Source organism: Sciurus carolinensis, chromosome X, assembly GCF_902686445.1.
Source record: "Sciurus carolinensis chromosome X, mSciCar1.2, whole genome shotgun sequence".
Lineage (NCBI taxonomy): Eukaryota > Metazoa > Chordata > Mammalia > Rodentia > Sciuridae > Sciurus > Sciurus carolinensis.
In genome coordinates, this window is record NC_062232.1 from 130,545,767 (window position 1) to 130,571,115 (window position 25,349).

Consider the following 25,349-nt stretch of genomic DNA (forward strand, 5'->3'; position numbering starts at 1 on the left):
CCTTCTGCTTCACCTATCACTCAGTCGGACCGGGTGTCTGAAACGCTATTTCGACACATTTGAAAACTCTCGCCTACTCCTCCAGCCTGAACTCTGTCCTCAACTGCTCCCTACTGCGCTGGGAGGACTGGGATCACTCTGTCAGCTGTTCCCATATGACTGGAAGACAGCAGCTGGGCAGAATCAAACAATATCCTTGACCCTTGACCCAGTGATCAAACTTACAGGACCTCCCCGCTTAGGAAGTAATCCAAAATACAATTGATAGAGCCAAGCATGGCACTGCCACGGTTAGAATCCAGCAGATTCTAGGTTAACATACACAACACTCTCTCATACACACTTCTACAAACATGATCAAGGAGATCTATTTTAGCAGTCGGTCTTCTGTGATGGTCAGGGATTTGTATTTGGGTTTTGTCACCAAACTTGGTGGCCTCTCATATTTCTCTGGTACCAAACCTTGGGTACTATGCCCTCCTCAGTGGGGCCCAGTAGAAGTAGCTCTCAGTTACTCACATCCCTGAACCAACAGCCAGTCCCAGGGCATCTGTCAGACCAGTAGTTCTTAGACAAGGGTGTTTATACCTTGCCTGGAGCACACAAGGAAAAGTTGGTCTAATGAGTACTCTGAGAGTACAGAGACAACTCCTCCTTCCCTAAGGACACCACACAAGTGTTGTGCCTCAAAGTTATGTGCCTCGCACAAGTTCCTTATTTTCTCTGGGACTTCTTATTGGTGCCTGGGATTAAACCCAGGACCTATGATATGCTAATCATATGCTCCACCACTAAGCAGCAACCCAAACCCTGGGACTGTTTCCTGATGTGCACACAGAGAGGAGTTACACTTGAACCCCACAGCTCTTCACCCTCTCCACCTTGCTTTGTGGTGACCAGGGTGGTACATAGAACACATACGCTCTGTCCAGACTCCAGCTTTTTCTGTTGGGGACTCTTCAATCCCCATGAAGGTTGACAGTCTTGGGGACGCTGTCATCTGTCGTTCAACATCAACATTTGGCTCAGGGCAGCTCCAGCAATTCCCAAATAGCAGACAACACAAAATGGGAGTTGGGAGGCTATGACTGGTGTTTCTTGATCTGTTAGGACACTCCAGGAATTCTTTTGACAATTTTGTGGAGCAGAAAAAAATAAAAAAATACATGCAAACACTTGAATAAAGCTTGGGAGGTACCTGCTTAGGAGAACATATGATGGATATGAACTCAAAGAGAGACGGCCGAAGCCTCACTCAAAGACAGCAGAGACTGAGTCCTCAACAAACAGAATATTTTCCAGTTCTTGGCCAAAGGATGTCAGCACTCCTGAGGCTTGGGAAAAGGAGAATGACATTGAGGGCACAATTAGAAAAAGCAAGTTACACATTGACATACACCATAGGATGATGAGTGTGCAGAAACATAAAATAATACTATATATATTTGTATTGGACTAAAATATATATAACATAATGTGGTGGTTCCAGCATTTTACTTCTACCTTTTGTTGTTGGTGCTAGGGATCAAGCTCTGCTTGTGCTAAGCATGTGCTTTATACCACTGAGTGTTATCCCCATACCTTGACTTTTATTTTCTTGTTTATTTTGGGGTACTGGGGATAGAACCCAGTGGTGCTCTACTATTAAGGTACATCCCCACCTCTTTGTTTTTTACTTGGAGACAGGGTCTCACTAAGTTGCCCAGGCTGGCCTCCAATTTGTGAACCACCTGCCTCAGCCTCTCTAATCACTGGGATAACAGGCATGCACCACTGTGCCCGGCTGTAATGTCCTAATTCTTTCATTTTTTTCACTTTGAAATAATTATACACATAGAAGTTGCAAAAACAGTGTTTTTGTGTCCCCTTCTCCCAGCTTTCCCCACTGTAATATATATAACTGTAGTGCAGTATCATAACCAGGAAAAATACATTGGCACATTATTGTCGACTAAAACAACACACTTTTTTTTTGACACTACTTAGGATTGAATCCAGAGCATTTTCCCACTAACCACACCCCCAGCTCTTTTAATTCTCCCCCTCCTCCTCCTCCTTTTTGGTACTAGAGATTGAACCCAGGGATGCTTAACCACTGAGTCTCACTCCCAGCACTTTTTATTGTGTTTTGAGACTGGGTCTTACTAAGTTGCTAGGGTCTCCCTAGATTGTTGAGGCTGGCCTCGAACTTGCAATCCTCCTACCTCAATCTCCCAAATTGCTGGGATTATAGGTGTACATCACCATACCCAGCTTATTATTATTATTATTTTTGGGTACTGAGGATTGAACTCAGGAGCACTTTACCACTGAGCCACATCCCCAGTCCTGTCTTTTATTTTCTTTTGAGACAGGATCAGGGTAACATGCTGAGGCTGGCCTTGAGTTTGTAATCCTCCTGCTTCAGCCTTCCAAATCGCCAGAATTACAGTTGTGCACTGCTGTACCCAGCACAGTAGACCACTTGTCTAGCATGTGCAAGGCAGTGGGTTTAAATTAGCACTGCAAAAAACAAAAACATTGAAAACTTATTAAGCCTTAGCGCACTGATGCACACCTGCAACCCCATCTGCTTGGGCAGCTGAAGCAGGAGGATCACAAGTTTGAAGTCAACCTGCACAATTATTTCCCTGTCAAGGAAAAATTTGTGGGCAAATACCTCAGGGCAAAGGCAAGTGTATGGGGGGGGGCTGATTTATGTCACTGGGTTTTAGTTTTCTCTGAACATTTGGCCTTGTAAATACCTTCCTGTGGAAAGTGGAATTTAGTTAGCTTCTTGTTTCTGCAGAGATTCCTTGAAGTGTTGTAGTGAAGCAAAGGGCGAAGCTCTAGGAAGCAAGAGACCTGCAGAGGGGCCTCTTCTCTGGTCCTGGGTGTCCAGCCGTGGCCCTGGGCTAGTCTGAACAAGTCTTAGAGCTACAGTTTCTGAGTTTCTCCTTTTGTAGTATAAGAAAGATGATCTCCTCTGGATGCTTGAACTTAAAGAACTTAGAGGATAAAGCCCCACCCTATTTGAGCCTCTTTCTCTTTTCTTTCCTCCTGTCCTGCCCTCTCTACTTTCTACTACATGGGGTGGGAAGGGGCATGTGCAGACCACCCCCCTCGCTGTCATCTATGGCTCAGCCACTGGCAGTGGACCAGGTTTGAATTAAGGGAAGGGGAGTGTGGGTTTTCAGTGTTCTTTTGTCTTGTCATATTGCTAGAGCCAGCATCCCAGCGTTGTCCTGAGAGTTCCCTGGGTGTGGGTGTGGGAAGCCAAGCTTCCTCTTCCTGGGACTCAGTCTGAAGGGTCAGGCTAGCTTGAAATTCTCATCCAGCTCAGTACTTTGCAGGTCTATGCTAGGAAGTTGAAGGTCTGAGTTACCTTGCCTGGGGTAGGGTCTAGCAGGAGGGTCTGTCTAGCTTCTGTCCATGATGTTGAAGGACAGAAGAAAAAGAGGTAACATGTTAAAAAAGATGAAAAACAAGCAATGAGACACCAGGCCAGGCCCTCTGAAGGTCTGAGAAGTAGAGCATTGGCATTAAAGAGAGAGAAGGATAGAAAACCAGGTTATATGTATACCCTGCACTGGCTGGTGGGGATTTGAGAGGTGGGAGGAACGTGTCACCACAAGGGAGGGACAAGGTAGGAAAGTTATGTCCAATGCATTCTACTGATTTTATATGTGTACATTTGCATACAAGTGTGCCCCACTGTGGGGAGTGAGCTATGTCATTAACAAGAGACCAAACTACACCATTTCATCAGTGAATTTTTGTGGGTTACCTGGCAGTCATTAACTGGGCCATTGCAGGTTCTTTTCTCACTCTCAATTTCTAATATCTATAACGTTCAAGTCACATATCCTATTTTACACAATTATATATACAGGTCACAGAAAGACTAAGAAAGGTTTAAGGCAACCACAGGGTTCAGGAGACTGAACTGAGAGCAAAAGAAGAAAGCAGATGGAGTGCAAAGGGGCACTGTAGGTGGTCAGATAAGATCAAGAACAAGCTAAAGAAGCTGTCAGGGCCCAGGAACTTATTCTAGGCCAAGATCCTGACTGAAAGCAGTTTCACAGTGTCAGCTTGAGTGGTGTGGTCATCAGGGCAAGGAGATGCCATGCTCTGCTGAGGCCTGAGGATAGGGATTTGGAGGTTTGTTGCTGTGGTGATTCTCCTGGGCAAGGCTGGTGATGAGTGACCACGTGCTGGACTCAGGGTGCTGCCGTGTCCAGTCTCAGGGTACTCCTCCTTTTATGGCCTTGAGGAAGGGTGTTACATCATTCAGTCTTCTGGTGTGTTTGATAAGCTCATGGGTCTCTGGAGAGAGCTTGCCAGGTACTTGTAGCTCTCCATCAGTCTGGTTTGTTGAATTGTTTCTTTTCCTTTTTAAACTCATTGACCAATATAACTTGCAACCAGGCGTGCTGGCACCCACCAGTAATCCCAGTGACTTTGGGGGCTGAGGTGGGAGAATGGCAAGTTTTGTGTTTTTTTTGTTTTTGGTTTTTTTTGCAGTGCTGGGGATTGAACCCACGGCCTTGTGCTTGCAAGGCAAGCACTCTACCGACTGAGCTATCTCCCCAGCCCACAAGAATGGCAAGTTTGAGGCCAGTCTCAATGATTTAGTGAGACCCTGTCTCAAAATAAAAAATGAAAAGGTCTGGGAATGTAGCTCAGTGGTAGAGTGCCCCTGAGTTCCATCCCCAGCATCAGGCGGGAGGGAATGGAAGGGAAGGGAAGGAAAGGAAAGGAAAAGGAAAAAGAAAAGAAAGGAAAGGAAAGGAAGAAAATTTGCATACCACAAAATTCACCCAATAAGTACACATAAAATTCAATAATTTTTACTAAATCTATAGAGTAGTGCAACTATCACCTTAATTCAATTTCAGAACATTTCCATCACCCCATGAAGTTAGTATTCACTCCCTACCACTTCTCCAGATGTAGGCAAACACTGGTCTGTTTTCTGTCTCATGTAAATTTGCCTTTTCTGGACATTTCAAAAAGGATAGAATTCATATAAATGGAGTCACGCAGTAGGTGGTCATTTATGACCAGCTTCCCTCACTTGGTATGTTTTTGAGGCTCATCCATGTTGTAGCATTCTCTCTCTCTGCCTCTCTCTATGTGCCTCTCTCCCTATATATTTGCCTACTATGTTTGCCTCGTGGTAGACCATTGGATGAGTACACATTTCGTTATCTGTTCACCAATGATGGACTTTTCTGTTGGTTCCGATTTTCTTCTAGTACAAGTACTGCTCTGAATACTGGGGTCCAAGCCTTCATGTGGACATGTGTTTTCCTTTCTTGTGGGTAGCTATGCAGGATCGAACTACTGGTCCTATGGTAATTCAGTGTTTAACGTTTTGAGCAATTGCAAGTCTGTTTTCCGTAAGGACTGAGCCATTTTATAACTACTAACTGTGAGTGTTTGGATATCTCCACATCCTCACCGCCACTGGTTATTGCCCATCCTTCTGCTTATGGCCATGCTCATGGGTGTGAAGTGGAATCTTTTTTTTTAAAATAGATCAAATGAATATCCTGCATATTTATTTAGAAGACTATTTAATTTCATGCAAAAATTGCTCCATCGAAATGAAAAAGTACATTTGGGTGGCAGGGGCTGCTAGACTGCCTAGCATGCACAGACCCCTGGGTTCCATCCCAGTGCTGTCCAAAAAGGAAAAAAAAGGTACGTTTGAAAAACACAAGTAATAAAGACTCATTAAAGAAAAGCTGTTAATTTCTTGTTTATTTAATGTTAACCAAATGCTCTGGATGGAGGCCCAGAGCCAGTGCAATGAATTATATGTCAAATTTGCATTCTCTTAAAAATTTGAGATATATATTCTATAAAATTCTCTTTTTCTTTTCTTCTGGTACTGAGGATTGAACCCAGGACCTTTCATGCTAGGCAAGTACTCTACCACTGACCTACACCCCCAGCCATAAAATTCATTCTTTAAAATGTGTACAATTCAGTGTTTTTTAGTGTATGCACAAGTTTATGCATACATTAGCACTGTCTAGTTCCAAAATGTTTCCCATTGTTCCCAAAAGAAACTGTGACCCAGTAGCAGTCACTCCTTTCCCCTGTCCCCCAACCCTGGCAACACTGATCTGCTCTCTGCATATATTCCTCTGGACAGGTGCCCAGGCTGGCCTCCAACTTGGGATCTTTCTGCCTCAGTCTCCCGAGGAGCCGGGATTATAGGCACGTGCCACTGCTCCTGGCTGTGGTGGGCCTTTGTAACCTGGCAACTCCTGTCCTTCAGTCTGGGGAACTAGTGGGCTCCACTGAGGGAGACCTGGTCAGCTGCGTGCCTGGGGAGTCCACAGTGTTAATGCCCTGTGGACACTGTCACGCCCACCTGAAGGGCAGGGATGGCTGCAGCGTCCCAGGGCTGAGCAGAGGCAGGGATCCCTGCTCTGCTCATGCAGGCCACACATGTTCCCAGAGTCACCCTGTTCCAGGTAGATTTCCGTTTGTTTGTTCTTTCCACAATCCCACAGTGCTGGGGATTCGAACCCGGGCCTCCAGCATGAGAGGCAGGCACTCTACAAGGTGCGCTGTGTGGCCTGCACTGTCCAGGTAGATTTTCACACCCTCCAGTCGGACCTGGTGCCACACAGTTCGTACATATACCGGTGCCTTGTTTTGCCTTCTCCAGAGAATAGAGTTCCTGGTTTTCGCCAGAATGGAGGCGGCGAGTGGCCCAGAGACACAGGCAGGGAGATCTGCCTGGGACTGAGGGGTTTCAGAGGCCATGGAACGGGCAGTGCCGCTAGTGACGGGAGCGCAGGTCGCCCTGGTACCCAGCACTCCCAGAGCTTAGTGATCAGCTTTCACTCAGTTCTCTACACCTGAGCGCCCCCTCACCCAGCTCCCCTTCTGGGCCCTCAGCGCCCCCTCTGCCAGCTCTGACTTTCTGGGCGCCATTTGCCCACCTCCCAAAACGTGGCTGCTGCTGCCTCCTCCCCTGCCGTCCCCTCTCATGTCCTTTTCCTCCCCAGACTTGCTTTGCCGGGTGTGGAATTAGAGGCGATGTTCAGTCTGCCATCTCAACCTGGGGTTCACGTCTTTGTGCGTTTTCAATCCACGGCAGTTTTATCTCCACCTGGAAACCCAAATGTCCTTCCAAGGGTGAATGATAAAGTGTGGCACATCCACGCAAAGGAATACTACTCCGCAGCAGAAGGGGAGGCAACAGCCACACAGCAACGTCCTGGAACAATCCCAAAATAATTGTGCTGACTGAAATAGGCCAGATAGAAAAAGAGTGTCTACTGCATCATTCCATTTATGTGGAAGTCTAGAAAATGCAAACTAATCTGTGGTGACAGAAAGCAGATCGGGGGTGGCCCAGAGACGGGCCTGTGGAAGCACAATTCTAAGGCAAGCGTCCATGTAGCCGCTTGCTTCGTCTTAGTAATGGAGATACTCTCAAGTGCCTTGTAAAACATTTATAGCTTCGTCCTTCATTTTTAGATTTCTAATCTATGTGAGATTAAGTTTTGCATGTGTACACGTATTGTTTCTTTCTCTTTTAAACAGTTGCTTTTTTTTTTTTGTACTAGAGATTGAACCCAGGGGTGCTCAACCACTGAGCCACATCCCCAGTCCTTTTTACTTCTTATTTATAAACAGTGTTTTAGTCAGCTTTTTCACCACTGTGACTAAAAGAGCTGACCAGAACAAGTTTAGGGGAGGACGAGTTTACGTGGGGGCTCATGGTTTCAGAGGGCTCCGTCCATAGACAGCTGGCTCCATTCCTTAGGACTGGAGATGAGTCTGAACATCATGGTGGAAGAGTGTGGTGGAGGGAAGCAGCTCACATGATGGTGATCAGGAAGCAGAGAGAGACTCCACTGGCCAGATACAAATATATACCCCAGAGCCAGGACCCCAGCGAACCCCCTCCAGCCACACCCTACCCACCTTCACTTACCACTCAGTTCATCCCATCAGGGATCAATGCACTGATTGGGTTAGGGCTCATGGCTCTCACAACACAGTCATTTCTTCTCTCTTCTCTGAATCCTTTTTTTTTTTTTTTTTTTGGTACTGGGAATTGAACCCTGGGGTGCTTATCCTCTGAGCCACATCCCCAGCCATATTTTGTATTTTATTTAGAGACAGGGTCTCACTGAATTACTTAGTGCCTCGCTGTTGCTGACACTGGCTTCGAACTCACAATCTCCTGCCTCATCCTCTTGAGCCGCTGGGATTACAGGTGTGTGCCACCATACCCAGCTCTCTTAACCCTCTTGCACTGTCTCACACAGGAGCTTTTGGAGGACACCTCATATATAAATCATAGCAGGGTACTTGTACCATGCTCTTTCTAGCACAGTGGGCCCAGTGACATTCTTGAGACCCAATGGAGGTGAAAGAATATGAAAGGCAGTGGCTTGTTGCTTACACACATTTGCCCTGCCAGGTCCCAGGCCTAAACAGCTTCTGGGTCTCAGCCTTTGCTGTGGTCCCCTGAGGTTCCTTCTCCAGTAGACCACAGAGAATAGGAGGACAGAGGATCAAGGCCTGCCATTGTAACCAGAACCTGGACTCCAACCCTGTCCACACAGGTTCTGTAAGGACCTGTTAGGAAGGACCCTTAAGAGCCCAATGACATTTCCCTGTCCCCTATCAAGATCCCGTGTTCCCTAGTCAGGCTCCAGGTGAACTTGGTAATCTCCCTCCTCACAAAATCTGGAGGCATCAACTCTTGCAGAATGGAAAGGGAGAGCAGAAATTGCAGTGCCGAGCTTGAGGACGGGAGTGAGCCCACGTGCGAGCTGACGTAGTGCTTCATGTATTTGTTCTACAGTTCTTGGGCAGAAGCCCTTCCTGCTGTGCTTACCCTAACCAGCCTGTTACCATCCCAGCCTAGGGCAAGTGTGCAGGAGTGAGGGCAGCTGGTTCTCAGTGACAGTCTAAGAAATGTCTTGGAAGTTCGAAGCAGGAGGATGGCTGCAATCCAGGAGTTCAGGATCAGCTTGGGCAACATATTGAAATCCCATCTTCCCAAGTGGGGTTGGTGGGGATACAAGTGCTGAGTCTAAGCTGGCTTCATTCCCACCAGCCTCCTGCTGACAACCTGAAGAATCTGCCCTGATGTCACAGGCCTTGTCCAGTCTCCCCTCTACTGGAACATGGCCAAGGTCCTCACTTCTACCTGGAGTACACTCTTCCTCACTGGGTCAGTCTCTGGGCTGTTGCTTTGCCCTGCCCTCTGATCACTATACCTTCAGCCTCATCTATCAGAATCCAGGTCATGAGTTCAGGGCCCAGGGTGCCAGTTCCTGTCCATCTCCCCAGTGCTCAGCCCAGAGGGGAAGGGGCAGGACAGGTGCTGTGCTAAGGGGATGCTGTCCTTGTTGGGGAAGAGTACTGGGTTGAACCAAATTCATGTTCACTCGGAGCCTAAGATTATGACCTTATTAGAGTGTTTGTAGGTATACTTAGTTGAAGAAGGAAGAGATCATACTGCAGAAAGTGGCCCCCATTCCAATATGAGAGTGTTCCTTACAGGAGGGAGACAGATACACAGGGAATAAGGCCTTGTGACCATGGAGGCTGTTGCCAAGGAATACCAGGAGCCCGTGCAGCTGAAGAGGTAGCCTCCAGCACATCCCTGCCCATACCTTGACCTTAGACTTCTGGCCTCAGAACGGTGAGAGAATGCATTTATGTTGTTGCAAACACCCAGTTTGTGACCTGTCCTTGTACCTCAAGCTGGTTTCAATAGCACCCATGAAGTGGAGCAGACTGATGGGAACAGATATAGGGCGAGTGGGAGGGGTCCAGGCCCAGGTTCCTGGCTACACCGTTATGGGAGATGTCTGAGGTGAGGAGGCCCCTGCAGGGAGGCATGGAGCTGGTACTAAGGGAGGCATAGTGGGGAACACAGGAAATGGGTAAGTGGAGGAAATGACAAGGGCACAGGTAGAATTGTTTGAGGATTTAATGGCAGGGGTTGAGCGGGGGGTCTCAGTTGATGATTCTGCACGGAGTGTAGAATTTGTAAGAAGGGACATCAGGGGGAACAAGATACTGCTGGGCAGCATTAGGTCCCTTCCAGCTGGTGACCAGGAATGTTAACTGGTACTGAGGCTAGTATGGCCATGGGATCTCACATAGATGTACTTGACCACTTCCTCAAGTTCAGAGGAGCTTGCTCATAGCCACTGGGGAGTGATTTGGCCACTGCCCCACTGAGGCCCATGGCTCCTCTCCACTATCCCTAACTTTTGTCCTGAGGAGTTCCATGACAGACTGATGGGCCACTCTTCTTCCTTCTGTGGAGGCTGGAGTGAAGGTGCCTCAGGTCCCATGGAGAGATTGGTGGCTCAGACAGGGCCTGCACTGGCCCAGGACAGTCACGGTGCATGTCATGGGTGCTTGATGGTTGAGGAATGCCGCTGGGCCCAGGGAGGGGTACTGATGGTGGTGGTGGCAGCAGTGGCGGCAACAGCAGCAGCAGCAAGGGGAAGATGGTGGTGGCCCAAGCCTGGGGTTGAGGAATGTGAGGCTATGGTCCCGAAGTCTTCCTGGTGTGGGGTTAGTCCTTCTGAGGTGAGGCGGGGTGATAGGAAGGACAAAGGGGGCAGGGGGCAGATGGAGTGGGTGCCTGGAGCTCAAAGCTTGTGGGGGTTCACCCACTTGTAGGTGCCCTCATACTGGAAGCCCACTCTCTTCATCAGCTCATCCGCCTCCACAGGGCCTCGGCTAGAAACAGGGCAGGTAGAGGACAAGAGGTGAGGAACCCTTGACCTTGATGTTCCCGGCTCGTCTCTGCTCCCCTAGTCCCTGTCCTTTCCTCACCTGCCATATGTGTAGGGGATGGGTTGAGGCTTTTCACGCTCAATCTTGTGCAGCAGTGGTGTGAAGATCCGCCAAGCCTCCCGGAGCTCATCACTGAGGGGATCAAGTATAGCTTTGGTGGGGAGTGGGGCACACAGGGACGGAGGGAGAAGGCCGCCCCACTGCCTGGCATCCCATCCCCAATGATGCGGCTAGGGCTGAGCTTCTGGGGATCCTCACCTGCGTACAAAGTGCATCTGGCTCCCACAGAAGACATCCAGGATGAGGCGCTCATAGGCATCAGGAAGCTTCACGTTCTGTGGGGAGAGGGGGTTTGGTTGACACCATGGTGCATGGCCACCTAGGCCATCCCCTCGAGGCCTTTCCTGACCACCTTATCCCTGTGGGCACCTTGTATCTGTTGCCATAAGTCAGGTCCAGCTCCGACTCCTCAGGGTTGAAGAACATGCCAGGCTTCTTGGTCATCATCTTGGTATACACAGCTTCATTTGGCTGCACTCGGATCACTAGCTCATTGCGCTTACACTGCTGGTGGAAGATGTCGCCAGCCACGTCGCGGAACTGCAGCCTCACCTCGGCCTTGCGCTCATTCAGGGCTTTGCCACAGCGCAGGATGAAGGGCACCCCTGGGTGGGGGCAGGGCTGGTCTCAGGACTGGCTCTCCCAGTAGTGTGGGGCCACACGTACAAATGAGTGACAACTCCAGTCTAACATGTGCATGCAAATGTGTATGTGTTGTATGACCAGGGTACCAGGTCCCACACCCACCAGGCCTCTCCCTCCAGAATTCCCTACTGTTGAGCAGTGAGTGTGTCTGGCCCCACGAGAAGGGTCTCCACGAGGGAAAGCCCAGCCCTGACTTACCAGCCCCCAGAGGTGTAACCTACCATCCCACCGCTCATTCTCCACATAGAGGACGACAGCTGCAAAGGTAGCAGTGGTGGACCCACGGGGCACTGTGGGGTCATCCAGGTACCCTTTGGTGGCCTCACCCTCTCCACTGGGGTTCCCCACATATTGGCCCAGGACCACGTTGTCAGCCTGCACCTCTGAGATACATTTCAATACTTTGACCTGGGAGAAAGGCAGCGAGAGTGGGCCCTTGGGTAACAAGATGGGGTGCAGGACGGCAGGTGTGAGATGGCCACTGGGGACCTGGCAGGTGCACCTTGCACCTCCACCCACCTTCTCATCACGGACATCATCTGAGTCAGTGGAGGCAGGCTTCTCCATGGCCACCAGACACAGCATCTGCAGGAGGTGGTTCTGCATCACATCACTGGAGACAGAAGAGGCCAAAGCTCTGGTCAAACAGCACGTTCAGGATGGGATGAAGGGATGAGGAATGGGCTCACTTTGTCCCCCCTCCCTGTTGGCTAGGTTCTAAGGAACCCAGGGTCCCCAAACAAGGCTTTCCAGTGACAGGCTGTGAGACTTGCTTCCTGCTCCCCAATGTCTTCCAGGTGCCTTTAAAGCAAGAACCCCCTGGGATGTTTGGCTGGATGGGGGTCCTACCCCTCTAGCCACATGTGGCAGCTCAGTCAGATTTTTGGACTTCAGATTGTGAGGAAGAATCACCAGAACAGGAAGGAGTAGCCCTGCAGGATGGCTGGATTTGTGCTCCATGCCCTATGCTGGCCTCGCAAGAGCAAGAGACAGGTTCTTACCGGATAATCCCAAATTCATCAAAGTAGCCCCCACGGCCCTCAGTGCCAAAGGGCTCCTTGAAGGTGAGGATCACACAGGCAATATTGTCCCGGTTCCAGATGGGGCCAAAGATCCTGTTGGCAAATCTGTGGGGAGGTGGAAGAGTCCCCAGGTGGAATTGTCTTTGGCTTCTGCAGCCCAGCGGTCAAATCTGATTGGTCAGCTGGACTACACCCAGGCCTGGGGCCTACCACCCTCACCTACATTCTTGAGGAATTTGTCCTTGGGGCAACAGCAGGACAAGGTGGGATTCCCCAAGCACCCACCATGGCCTAGGCCAGGACTTGTCCCCACCTTAGCACCATGAGGTTCTGGACCATCTCCTTGCCCAGGTAGTGGTCGATGCGATAGATCTGGTCCTCACGGAACAGGGATGAGATGTGGTTGGACAGCTGGTCAGAGCTCTGTAGGTCTCTCCCGAAGGGCTTCTCCACAATAATGCGGTTCCAGCCTCTGCCAGGAGCCCACAGCCATGTCACCCTGACCCTGTATCCAGGGTGCAGGGCCTCTGTCCTGTATTCCTATGTGACTCAGGGAAGTTCTGCTAGGCTGGCTCTTGCCCTCCTTTCTCAGCACAGAGCCCTGTCATACCTGAGAACATTTTCTGTCCCCCTAGTCCTTAATACTGGGCTCAACATGTCAGAAGCCTTCCCAACACCTTCCTGGTGACTGAACAGCTTTCAGCCTAACCACTGTGGGTCCTATAGTGGCACTGCTGGCATATTTCTAGATGGCACTGTTCTTGTCTGGCCCCACACTGGGTGTTCAGTGGGTCAAGAGTGACCCAGTGGCTAGTGGAGGAGCAGGAGGAAGGGACATCAAGGTAAGAGCTTCTCCACTGTTTTTTTTTTTTTTTGGTATTGGGGATTAAAACCCAAGGGTGTTCTACCACTGAGCTACATCCCTAGTTTTTTTATTTTTTATTTTGAAACAAGGTCTTGCTAAATTGCCCAGGCTGGCCTCGAACTTATAAGCTAAGTTGCTGACATTGACAATGAACTTGCCATCTTCCTGTCTCAAGCTCCTGAGTCACTGGGATTAGAAGCTCGTGCGCATTTGTTTTAAAAAGAGGAAAGATCCTTTTCTGTCTCTGCAGTGTGAACACAATTTTCCTCATTGAAAGCCAGGAAAGAGACTGTGGCAGGTCAGAAGTAGTTTATTGTGGCGCAACACTGCCACCTTGTGGGCATGGTAGGGACTCTGGGAAAACGTGAAATGCAAAAGAAAAAGTTAAGTGGCAGCTGAGCATTTCATGGAGCAACACTGCCATCTTGTGGTTCTACAGGGCACTACTGCTAGGGACCATTTGATCTGTAACAAAGAACTTTGACCTTGCACACAAACATGAGGCAGCATTTTTAATAAAGACTGTTAGAAAACTAGTGTATTTATAGCCTGTCCCTTTATTTGGAGAGCTAATTCATGTATAAACAAATGGGGCATCCCCCCTCACTCTGTCTTCCCAGGCCAATGCTGGATCTGTGGCCAGGGCAGGCCAGATCAAGGCAGGTCAAACAAAGGGGGCAGGGAGGAAGGGCAAAGGACAGTCCTTACGTCTGGCTCATGCAGGTCTCATGGATGTTCTTGGTGACAGCCTCATAAACGGTGGGAGGCAAGGCCAAGTAGAAGAGCCGGTTGGCCTGTGGCCCCTGGTGAAGGGCGTTCATATGGCTGTTGAGGTGCTTGAAGGAGGCTGGGTCATCATACTGGCCAGCCACATAGGAGTTGCGGGCAAAGAACTCCTCCAGCTTGGGCCTCTCCTCTGGGGTGGCCTGGGAGAGATGGGAGGACAGATAGACGTGATGTCAGCCCCTTTCTTCCACCTTCCTCAGAGTCCATGTCTGCTCTGTCCCAGGTAAGCAGAGGGTCTTGTGAACACTTGTCTCTTTTTTTCCTACAGCCAGGATGGGCTTCCGTGGAGGCCTGGGAGGGCTCCCTGAGAAGTCAGTGGTCCTTGCCCTACAGTGTTCAGTCTACCCCACCAGGTTTGTGAATTCATGGGAGGGAGGCTGAGGTAGGCAGGACTACTGTGCAGAGACGGGGCATATAACCTCTATAAGCACCCTGTATATCCCTAGCGTCTTTTTGCCCTGAGACAGAAGTTGTTATTTCAAGAAAATTTGACCTGGGAGAAATACAATGGAGAAATATCTTTTACCAAAATCAGCACACCAAACTACAACTTGCTAAGAAAAATGTTCATCTGTAGGATTTCCTGTGGGGACGAGGTACCCATGAGCGGGGAATCCTTTTTCTAGTTCGTGGCATATCCCAGTGTGGCCCCAGAGCACAGCAGGGTGGACCGAGTAAATCTAAGTCAGAGGGGGGCTGGGAAATGGGTTTTCAGGCTAGCGGGACCTTTTTCCCTCTCTGTGCCAAGTTCTTCCTAGAATGGAGGAAGCAGCAAGGGTGGATAGGCAAAGCTTCTGGGTGGTTGACAAGTGGATGGTTTGGGGGCCCTCAAGGATGTGAGGTGCTAGGTCTTGAGTGCCAGGCAGCTGTCCTGAGGCAGTTCTCTCTCTCTGCCAGTCAAGTGAGGAAGGAGGAAGAGAAGCCTGTCCTACAGATGGGATGAGGGGTTTCCCACTGGGCCACCTGGGGCTGGGGAAGAAGGCAGAACAAGGTTGGGGGACCCTGAAGCCACTCACTCTGAAGAAGGGCTCACTCTGCTTACGGATGTCATCCACTGTGAGTCGGGAGCGAGCATAGCCCACAATGAAGGTGTCTTCGGGTAGAAGGCCATCTCGGAACAGCCACCTGAGGGCAAAGCACAGCTGTGGCCAGGCCAGGCCAGGCCAGAGAGGGCAGGACCAGGCCTTTCCCTCGTGGGGAGGCCCTGGGGTCAGCAGGGAATGCACTTACCAGATGGTGGGGTAGATCTTCTTCTTGGCCAAGTCGCCCTGTGACAAAGAGAACAGGTGTGGTCAGGAGAAGCTAGGAACATGACCTAGATCATCATTCCTCTTGGTGATGTGAGCACTCACTCAGCATCACCACTCAGCCACAAGTTTATCTATCTTGTCCCCATACACTGCCACAGAAGCCCTGAGATTTGAGTCTGCTGCAGCCCTGCATCCTTGATCTGGAAGGCATGAGTGTATTTCCTGCATTCCCGGAAATTCAATTCATTAGAACTGAAAGATGATGAAGGTGCCACATAGCAAACCGGTGAGATGTGACCTTAAACCTGGTATCAGCGAAAACAATAAGCTACCTATTCAATTTATGAAGTCAGGAAAAGGATAGCAGACTTTCGCCCTCCCCCCAAATAAGGAAAGAAATGGTAAAAAAGAAAAGTTCATGAAATGGAAAACTAAGGAAAGGAAAAGATCGATGAAACCAGAATTTGGTGTTTGAAAAAGACTACTAAAAGCCAAAAACCCCTGTGCCACCGTGGCTTTTTCAACAGGCACAAATAATTGGGGATACAATGGGATAAAACTATAGCTGGGAAGCACAGAAGAGAGTTTTATAAACAACTTTATTCCATTACTAACAACTTAGATGAGATGGACACATTCTATAGAAGTTCAACCTACAAAATGGAGCAAGGGAACTTAGCAGGGCAGTGACCTTTCCACCAAGATTACGCCTGGCATTGCCAGTGGGTTCTACCAAATCAGGGAAGAGAGAATTTTATTCTACAGACACAGGAAGGGGAACACTCCTGAAGCCACTTTCGGGTTCTTGCAGAGCCTTGGCACTGAGATCTGATGAGACAGGCATGTGGGAAGCCCCTTCACATGCACACATGCAGATGTGAGAATCCTACAGAAAACGTCAGCAAACCGAATCCTGTGATGTTAAAAGATGTAACAAAAGAACCAAGGTGGGTTTATCTGGGAAATAAAAGATTGGTGTGATATAAAAACAAAAATCAGTGAGAATTACGTTAAGAGAATAAAGGAAAAAACTCTAAGAAATCTTTGCTTATTCCTATGTATTGATTTTTAAAATCTAGCAACCTTGCTAAACTCAAGAAATGTAGGTAGAGTTTCAGAGTATTATATATTCATGATGAAAATTCTTAGCAAAGTAGAACAAATGGGAACTCCCTTAACTTGATAAAGGGCATCTATGAAACACCCTACAGACACAATACGAATGGGAAACATTGAAATAACTCCCTGTAAACAACCAGGAACAAGAAAAGAATACCTGCTACCGGTTCTTTAGCCAATGCTGAACCAGCCAGTTCAACAAGGCAAGGAAATGAAAATGGCTTTAGGATTGGAAAGGAAGAAATAAAACTGCCATTATTTGTCATGATGGTTTGTCTATTAAAAACCCACCTGAAATTGATCTGCAGATAAAATTTTGAGATTAATGAGAGTTTAGCAAGGTTGCTAGGTTAAAAAACATCAATAGGAACAGGCAAAGATTTCTTAGGAAAGCAATAACCATAAAAATTGAACAATTAAGACTTCACTGAAATAAAAAACCGTCTCATCAAAAGATGTTATTAAGAACATGGAGGGGCAAAGGGTGGCTCAGTGGCAGAATGCATGCGTTGCATGCACAAGTCCCAGGGTTGGATCCCTAGCACCACAACAAAACAAACAAACAAACAAACAAAAAACACAAGCCACAGACCGAGAGACAGTATTCACCCAACTTATCTGTATCCAGAATATACAAGCAGCTCCTACAACACAATAAGAAAACAACCCAATTAAAAATGGGTAAGTGTCTTGGCCAGATGCTTCACAAGGAAGAGAAATGAATGGCTATAAGACATTAAAAAATATTCAAGATTGTTAGTTGTCAAAAAAACCTGCAAATGATATACCACTTCACACTAGCTGGAATGACTGTAATCCAGAAGCCTGAGAACACCTAGGGTCGGTGTGGAACTCAGAGGTGGATGGAGACATGAGATGGTTGGGCACTTTCTAAGGCAGCTTGGTGGTCTCTCATCAAGAGAAGCTATTCCACTCCTAGGTACTGCCCAGAGGAATGGAAGCAGGAGACCACACAGAAATCTGTGCATGAATGTTCATAGCAGTCTGACTCGAAACAGACCCAAACTGAAAACACCCCAAATGAATCAGCAGGTGAACAGACAAAGGCATTATTACTCAGCAACAAAGGAACATGTTACAGATCCATGCAACACTGACCAGTCACAAAAAATATTATGCTGAGCCAAAGAACCCAGACGCAAGAGATTAAACCCTTGAGTTCACTTAAATAAAGTCCTAGAATGGGCAACTCCAGTCTATTATTACAGGAATTAAATCAGTGATTTCCTGGAACAGGGGGTGGGGTGGTTGGGAAGAGGTACCCAAGAACTTTTTGGGGCAGATGGAAATGTCCTATATCTGTGCATTGTCATGTGTTCCCAAAAGAGTGACAAAATAATCACTGAACAGAGGGTGGGGAGTGGGTTAGAAATTACCCTGGGGGTGCAGTGACTGTAAGGCGGTGCTTCTAGGTTGCAGATCACATTCTGTTTTTTGATGTGGTAGAAGGTATGTGGGTGTGTCAAGTTTGTGAAGAGTCATCAGGCTGTCCCCTTATGGCCTGTATTCTTTTCAACATATATTTCAATAAAACATTATAAAATATTAATAGGCTCACGTCACCTGCCTTCAATATTTACTAGCAACAAGAAGTTGGAGGGGACAAAAAGCAATTTAAAGTAATACCGCTTTCAAAAGTAAATGTTATTTTGGTATAGGGATTGACACAGGGGTGCTCTATCACTGAGCTACATCCCCAGCCCTTTTGTTAAACATTTTTTTGCAGTTGTAGGGGGACAGAATGTCTTTATTTTATTATTTATTTATTTTATGTGGCACTAAGGATCAAACTCAGTGCCTCACATGTGCTAGACAAACACTCTGCCACTGAGCTACAGCCCCAGTCCCCCAGCCCTTATTTTTTTATTTTGGGACACAGCTTCCCTAAGTTGCCCAAGGTGGCCTGGAACTTTCCATCCTCCTGCCTCAGCCTCCTAAGTCACTAGGGTTAGAGGTGCATACCACAAAAGTAAATGCTATAAAAAACCTAGAGACAGAGTCAGCCATGGTGGCGCGTGCTTGTAATCCCAGCTGCTCAGAGGGCTGAGGAAGGACTGCAAATTGGAGACCAGCCTGGGCAACTCAGTGTGACCCTGTCTCAAAATAAAAAATAAAGAGCTGGGGATGTGGCTCAGTAGTAGAGCACCACTGCATTCAATTCTCAGTACTGCCAGAAAAAGAAAAAGAAAAAGAACTAGAAATAAATGTTCAGGCGCACTACAGAGAAAATGATACAACTCCATTAAAATCACCAAGTGAACACCTCATGCTCTTGGGCAGCAGAAGCACCAGGAAGAATCACAACATCTCTCCTCTCCAAGTCCATCTGCTCATCCAGTTCAGTCACCTAGTTACCATCGACAGCCCAACAAGCTTTAATTTTGTAACCTGACTAACAAGATAGAAGAGGAAGGGGCAGAAATGACCAGTACACTCTTAAAGAAGAATGGAACAAGGCACCTGCCCTTTCATCTCAGACCCTATAATCAGGAGTGTGGGAAGGTCTGGGCTGTGAACCCACATTTCATGAGGCACTGCCACTCTGTGGGAAGAAGTGAGTGGGTGCCACAGGCACAAAGCACTCGCCCAACCCAGATCTCAACTCAACCCAGAGAGAAAATCCATCTCCAGGAATAAATGACTTGAATATTCATGCAAAATTAAGTTGTAGAAACCTTCCCTGCATTGTATCTTTAAAAAAATCTTTTTTACTTGTCAATGGATCTTTTATTCATTTCTATGTGGTGCTGAGTATTGAACCCAGGGCCTCACACATGCCAGGCAAGTGCTCTACCACTGAGCCACAACTCCAGCCCTGCTGCATTGTATCTTTATTTAAAAAAAATCAAAATACTGCTGGGCATAGTGGTGCATGCCTGTAATCCAAGCTACTTGGGAGACTGAAGCAGAAGGATTGCAAGTTTGAGGCTGGGCTCAGCAACTTAGTGAGACCCTGTCTCAAAACAACAGAAAGTGCTGGCGACGTAGGTCAGTGGAAAAGCAGCCTTGAGTTCAACCTCTGGTACTAAAACCAAACCAAAACGATGACAAAAAAACCCCAAACCAAAACCATACAACAATAAAACAAACCCATATGAACCTCTGGGAGCTTGGGCTAGGTGGCCTCCCTGGCCCACAATGTGGCAGTGACTATCTTCAGAAAAATGTCCCATAACTGCTGCCAGCTAGACTCTGACTGCCTGGTGGACCTCCTCATGCATCTGCACACCCATCAATCCCCCATCTGATGCCTAGTTTGGCCACCCAAGGGCCTACTCATTGTTCTCCAAAGCCATTTGGATCTCTGCTGGGTGAAGCTTCTAACCTACCATATCCTATGGTTGCTCTTTCTGGTTCCTCAAGATCTAGCTCAGATGACTCCCCAACCCTGCGGTAGGGGCTCCCCCAACATGACTCTCAGTTTCTCAGTGCATTGTCAATGCCTGCCTCTGGCTTTCTCCCCTCAGAGGGGCTGGGAGGGACACCGCACATGTCTGGATGGTTTGTCGACTCCACATGCTCCACAAAGGGCCAGCTTGCTGGGAAATAGACCCTGAAATAAACAGTAGGAATCCCAGTCTGCAAAATGCTCTAAGAGCAATGTTTGCTTATGATAAAATTCCAACTGACTGGGAGGAATCAGGATAGACTCCAGGCCATGTATGGGATTGGTTTGCTGAGTCACAGTTGCTCTGCATCCAGAGCTGTTTGTTTTTGTGTTCCCTTTGGGATTAACTAGAGATAGAACCTGCTTGCCTTGTTTCAGCTCAGTCCCTGCAACTGATAATCTGCTGACTCCGAGTCACCCAAAGGAGAGCTGAGGTAGGACCAAGAATAGTGGGGGTGGTGGGCAGCCACTCTCTTCAGGGCTGGGGTGGCCCTGTCCTCTCTGCTGTTCTGGAGCAAGGAATACAGGGAGACATAAAACCTAAACACGTGTGGGGGTGGGCACAATTACAGCAGGTGAAGCCTCTCAGGTTTGCCACCCCCTTGCTTTGCCAAAGAATCATGGTGGGGAAGGGGTGTACCCAAGGACAAACTGCGCCTCAGTAGAAGCAGGATAGGGCAAAGGGACCTGGGCTGCCACTTGACCTCAACCTCCTGTTTTATAAACCCAAATCACTGCAAGCCTTTGTTCTGGTGTGAGGGCTTTAGGGTGGAGGCCCAGCAGGAGTGAGCCATCCTGTCCCAAAGAGTAGCTGGCATCAGGGATACACTTAGTTTCCCAAGGTGGAGCCCTGGGCTTTGGTGGAGGCCCAGCTGGCTCCTTACCACTGGGGTGAGGAAACCTGGGGCTGCTAAGGTAGGTTCAGGCAGGAAGAACTAACAAAAGGGCCTCCCTCCCACACTCTGGGGCTCTTGAGTCACCAGGCCTTTGGCAGAATGCCAACATCATCGTCATCATGATACGGCAAGAATCTTATCGGCCCAAGTGGGGGGCAGCCAGCCCTGAAGTGTCCCAAGAAGAGGGAAGGGCTGGGGCAGCAAGGCCACACATCATGCCATGGTCATCATGGTCCAGGTGGGGAAAATGAGGCACAGGGAGGAGAGGGCCCTGCCACCCATGTGGACTCCCAGTGGGATACTCTTTCCCTTGTCCCTATGGGTGAGGGAAGTGTCACTCTCCAGTTTTGCCAAAGTCCCCAAGTGGGGAAACCTTGAGTGGCTGAAAGCCCATTTGGTAACTGAGGCAGCGTCAGAACACTCCCAGGAAGGAAGCTGGGCATGTGGGTGAGGGTTGGGTAAGCCTTCCAGAGAGGAAGTGGCAGAGGATGGCCATTTGGACCCAGCTGGCCTTGGGGTGTCCTGCTTGCCCAGCTGCTGGCCTCCTTTTGGTTTCTAGGTCATACTGGGCTTGTTCTTGACTTAGGGCTATGGGCACTTGCTCTTGCTTTTACATGAGAGGCAACCTCGGCCCTCACCTGAAGGCCTCACTCTCCAGGTCCTCTTCATGGGACCTGTGTGCTGAAGGGGCAGGGGACACGGGGCCCATTTGTGGCTTCTTTCTTGTGAGCCCCTCTGGACTCTTCTTGGTCTGCTTACTCTCTTTGGGTCTCTAGCTCCCCAGTCTACAGGCTCCATGAGGGAGGGGCTGTGGCTGTTGTGGTTTGGAAGAGGTACTTGACTGCTACATGTTGAATGAATGAATGGAGAACGTGCTGGTTTCTCAGAACAGCTGGTACTCAGCCTATGTCCCACAGCAAGTGAGCTGCCAGGTGTGGAAGGAGGCTTAAGGATGGGAACTGCTCTGGGTGCTGTCTGGGCATAGAAGCCCCTGCATGTACTCCAGGCCTTCTCTGCAGGTGGGGGGAGAAACAATGGGGCACTTCAGAAGATCCCTGTCTTCTCCACTCCCCTCTGCTGGAGCCAGTACTTACCATTTCTGTTCCAGAAGCCTCTTGTTCTCACTCCCAGAGCACAGGAGAGCAAAGGGGAACCCTACTGATTGCAGTTAGACACAGTTGCCTAACCCAAGGCCAGCAGGAACTCACACAATCAGCCTAAGAAGGTGAAGACCTGGTTTGCTAGGTGAAATACTGAGGGAGAGGGGGAGACACAGAGACAGACACACACACATACACACACTTGCTCTAGTCACACAGCAAGCTTGGATGCTCTCAGTGAGGTACCCAAGAGCCGAGGGCCTGGAGTTATGATCCATCATTGTGGTCTGGGTCACTGTTGGCCTAGGTTTGTGAGAACATGGGGTAGAAATGGGGAAGGGAAATCATCCTTAGTTACTTTCTGCTCCAGTCTGATCCTTGAAATGAGGGCCTATGGTCAGAGTCCTAGGTGTTGAGGTTTGTGGCTGACACAGGTATGGCTCCTCAAATGGGACTAGGGCTAAGGCCAAGCCCGTCCCACTGTGTGCCCCAACTAGGTATCTCCTGGGGACCTTGGTGTTACCAGGTGACAGTGCTTGGGGTGGCAGAGCCCTTTTCTCTTGCTCTCCTCCTCATTCTTTTCTAAGTTCTGATCAGAAATACAAAGATGGGCTGGACATGGTGGTGCACACCTGTAATCTCAGGTACTGGTGAGACTAAGGCAGGAGGATCTCAGTAACTTAGCAAAATCCTATCTCAAAACCAAAAGGGCTAGGGTGTAGCTCAGAGGTAGAGTGCTCTTCAGTTCAATCCCCACTATCAGAGGGGAAAGAAAGAAATATAATGGTGGCAGCAGGGAGCAGGTTTGAAAAGCAGGTGGCACGTTCTGTGTGAATAAAGAACTACAGATTTGCTCCAGCATGGAGGGGCTCACTACATGCATGGTGCTGAGCCTACCTTGTCAAGAGCTAACCAGTTCTGATGGTTACACAATAAGTTAAGGGTGAAGATAGTCACACACTATTGAGCAGAATTTTGGGCACATCTAGGCTTAAAAGGAAACAACTGAAACCACTTTTGCCATCAAACCTTGGTCGTCAGTCCTTCTACTTGTCTTGCTGCCACATAGCACACAAGGGAGGGTGCTCTTGTTAGGGGCAACAGATCTACAGGCCACCCCTCCTTTTCCTGCCCCACCATGTACTATCAATATGTAATACCTCTGCCTTTGCTTCTACTCTTTGGCCTTTCCTATCAGAGCAAAATGGCAGTTGTGCCAGATAGACAACTGGGGCCAGGTGGGGTGGGCAGAGCTCCTTGGGAGGCTTTTGAAGTTGTGGCAAAGAGGATGTTTTCAAAGACCCAGCAGTTGTGACCAGGGAACTTCATTGGTAGAGAGAGAAGAGGCAGAGACGGGGCTCCAGATCTTACTTCTGGAACTGACCTTGTGACATTTGTCAAGTCAAAAACTGGTTTGAAAAAATACAGAATGAATACCATTCCCTGTTTGCATCTCAGTTTTTCCCACTGAGAAGGAAGAAATTCAACGACATGGTCCCTTAGGACCTGGCAGCTCTAGGACTTCTGTCTACACTGAATGGGTGATCAGATTTTAGAAACATCTCAAAAGTATGTGTATACCAGGCAGTGCAGGGATGGTAGTGGCACACAGGCAGGGGAAACAGGTAGAACTCAATCTATTCAAGCCCATGCAGCCCCACAACTCTCAATCAGGAAAGCTGAGGCACAGAGTGGGAAGTACTTTGCACAATGCCACACTCAAAGTCTGACTTTTCAGTTCTGGGGCCTGGGGGAGACTCACCGATGCACCCATGATGATGAATATGTGTGTCTCAGCCTGGTGGAAAGCGTCACCCTGGTACAGCTCTTCCCGCAGGATCCCGCACACCTGGGTCCGACTCAGGGCCACCTGCTCTGCCATGGTGCTCTCTGGTGAAAGAAAGCCTCCTTGACAAGGCAGAACAGAAGAGCTCTGACAAGTTGGTCTCCTTCTTGAGGGGTCCTTTGGGTCCTTACCATGCTCATGGTAGATTAATGAAACCACTCTCTGGGAATGGGCGGGGTGGGGGTGGGGCAGCAGGGTCGGTGGGTTAGACACTGCTGCCTCTGGGTTCCAGTCTTACTCTCTCATGCTGCCTTTTTTCAGGGTGTACATTACAAAATTACTCAAAGCATGAATGGATTTCAGCTAGAGCATCAATTCTGGGCCACCGGATAAAAATCCTGCTAGAGCATCGCATTACATGCTCGGGACCATCTCGTTGCGGACTTTGCCAGAAACTCCACAATGAACTGGAGCACGTTAGATGATGCAGATGATGGAGTTTAGCTCCAGCCCTCCCCCTGCCAAGCAGGGCGATTCTGGTAAGTCTTCTACTCTCTCAGGGTCTTGCCTTCAAGGTTCCAATGGGGGACGAGCGGGTTACAAAGGGAATGGTTAAGACCATCTAGAAAAATAGCGCTTATCAAAAGGCCGCGTGGTGCAGCCGCGAGCAGCACGCCCCTCTGCCGGTGCGGCGCCTGCCCGCCCCGTTACCTGCGCCTCGTCGCCGTCGCCCGCAGCGCTCGCAGCCCCGGAGTGTACGGTCGTTTCCGGGGATTGAGCCCCGTCGGCCCATTTAACCAGCGGGGGCGGGCGCCTAGGCTGAGCTGACCTGCCTCAGGCGAGGCGCGCGGGGCGGGGCCTTGCCGGCCCATCTCCAGAGGGAGAGGAGGGGCGAGGATAAGTGCGCGCGCATCCCTGACCAGCCCCGCGCGCGAACAGCCCCGCCCCTCGGACACCTGCACAGGAGGCCGATCCACCCACAGCCTGCTGTCGTCGCTGCCCAAGATCAAGGTGCTTCGTGGGCACGGGGGCAGCCCCATGCAGTTTCCCCGCGTCCCTACTGCCAGACCGGCCTCACCCTACAGTCTGGTTTTCTACTTCCGCCGGCAGCGTGGCCACGCCCCCCGGCACCCTTCTGGCTCCTGGGCGGGGCCTTCTGCTGCCTGGTCCCGGCCCCTCCCGTGTCGGGGGTGCAGAGAAACGCCCAGCGTCTGAATGCGCTGCCTTCAGACTAGGGGTAGCGTACATGGTGACGCCCCGAAAAGAAGAGGGTGGTGCTTATCCCTGGGGAGTGTTCTGCCTGCTAGCTTAGGCTTGCGGGTTCGGGCTTCCCTCGAGCAGGAAGCTGCCTTCCCTTGGCCTTGCATCTCTTGCCGGCCTCCTGCACCCTTGGGGGTCAGGGATTGTGTGTTTTACTTCCGGATCTCACGGCAACGACGCCGGAAGCCGGAAGCGGGGATTTCCACAGCCGGGAAGGGAAAGGCGGCCGCCCGATCGGGGACTTTCTCCTAGAGTCCGGGCCCTGGAATTCTCGCAACCCGCTGCTTCAGCCCTTCTCACGTCTGACCGACTCTGGTGACAGGTGTGGCCCTCTTCTCCCAAGACAGGGTTCCATCGGCGGGTGTTCTGCTG

General features: G+C 49.4%; 2 protein-coding genes across 7 annotated transcripts in view; one reads left to right on the forward strand and one right to left on the reverse strand.

The window, feature by feature from the left end:
* Ikbkg (inhibitor of nuclear factor kappa B kinase regulatory subunit gamma) overlaps positions 1-25,349 on the forward strand; it is a 48,832-nt gene that overhangs the window by 194 nt on the left and 23,289 nt on the right. The window contains exons 1-2 of one of the 4 annotated variants that reach the window (XM_047535525.1): positions 20,277-20,369; positions 24,039-24,256. The gene's annotated coding sequence lies outside the window, so the exon portion shown is untranslated. Of the gene's footprint in view, positions 1-20,276; positions 20,370-24,038; positions 24,257-24,961; positions 25,300-25,349 lie in introns of those variants that run through there. The other 3 variants (XM_047535526.1, XM_047535529.1, XM_047535524.1) reach the window with 3 other exon arrangements.
* Positions 9,954-25,045, reverse strand: G6pd (glucose-6-phosphate dehydrogenase). Of its 3 annotated transcripts, none has more exons than XM_047535523.1 (13): positions 24,674-25,045; positions 23,694-23,839; positions 15,388-15,425; positions 15,174-15,282; positions 14,080-14,297; positions 12,820-12,978; positions 12,486-12,611; positions 12,004-12,097; positions 11,706-11,892; positions 11,209-11,444; positions 11,038-11,114; positions 10,819-10,911; positions 9,954-10,722 (listed from the first exon to the last, which is right to left on the reverse strand). In XM_047535523.1, the coding sequence occupies exons 2-13, from the start codon at positions 23,811-23,813 to the stop codon at positions 10,632-10,634; spliced, it is 1,548 nt and encodes a 515-aa protein (XP_047391479.1). In that variant the 5' UTR covers positions 23,814-23,839; positions 24,674-25,045; the 3' UTR covers positions 9,954-10,631. The 3 variants fall into 3 exon arrangements, with proteins under 3 accessions (XP_047391479.1, XP_047391478.1, XP_047391477.1); XM_047535522.1 differs by having other exon boundaries at positions 23,694-23,821; positions 24,674-25,044; XM_047535521.1 differs by lacking the exon at positions 24,674-25,045 and adding an exon at positions 24,429-24,602 and having other exon boundaries at positions 23,694-23,821.

Coding starts and splice junctions, on each gene's coding strand:
- G6pd (XM_047535521.1), bottom strand. CDS start 24,510: ATGGGCCGACGGGGCTCAATCCCCGGAAACGACCGTACACTCCGGGGC. Junction 11,893..12,003: donor ATGATGTCCGTGATGAGAAG/GTGGGTGGAGGT, acceptor CCTTTCTCCCAG/GTCAAAGTATTGAAATGTAT. Junction 11,115..11,208: donor CTTATGGCAACAGATACAAG/GTGCCCACAGGG, acceptor CTCTCCCCACAG/AACGTGAAGCTTCCTGATGC.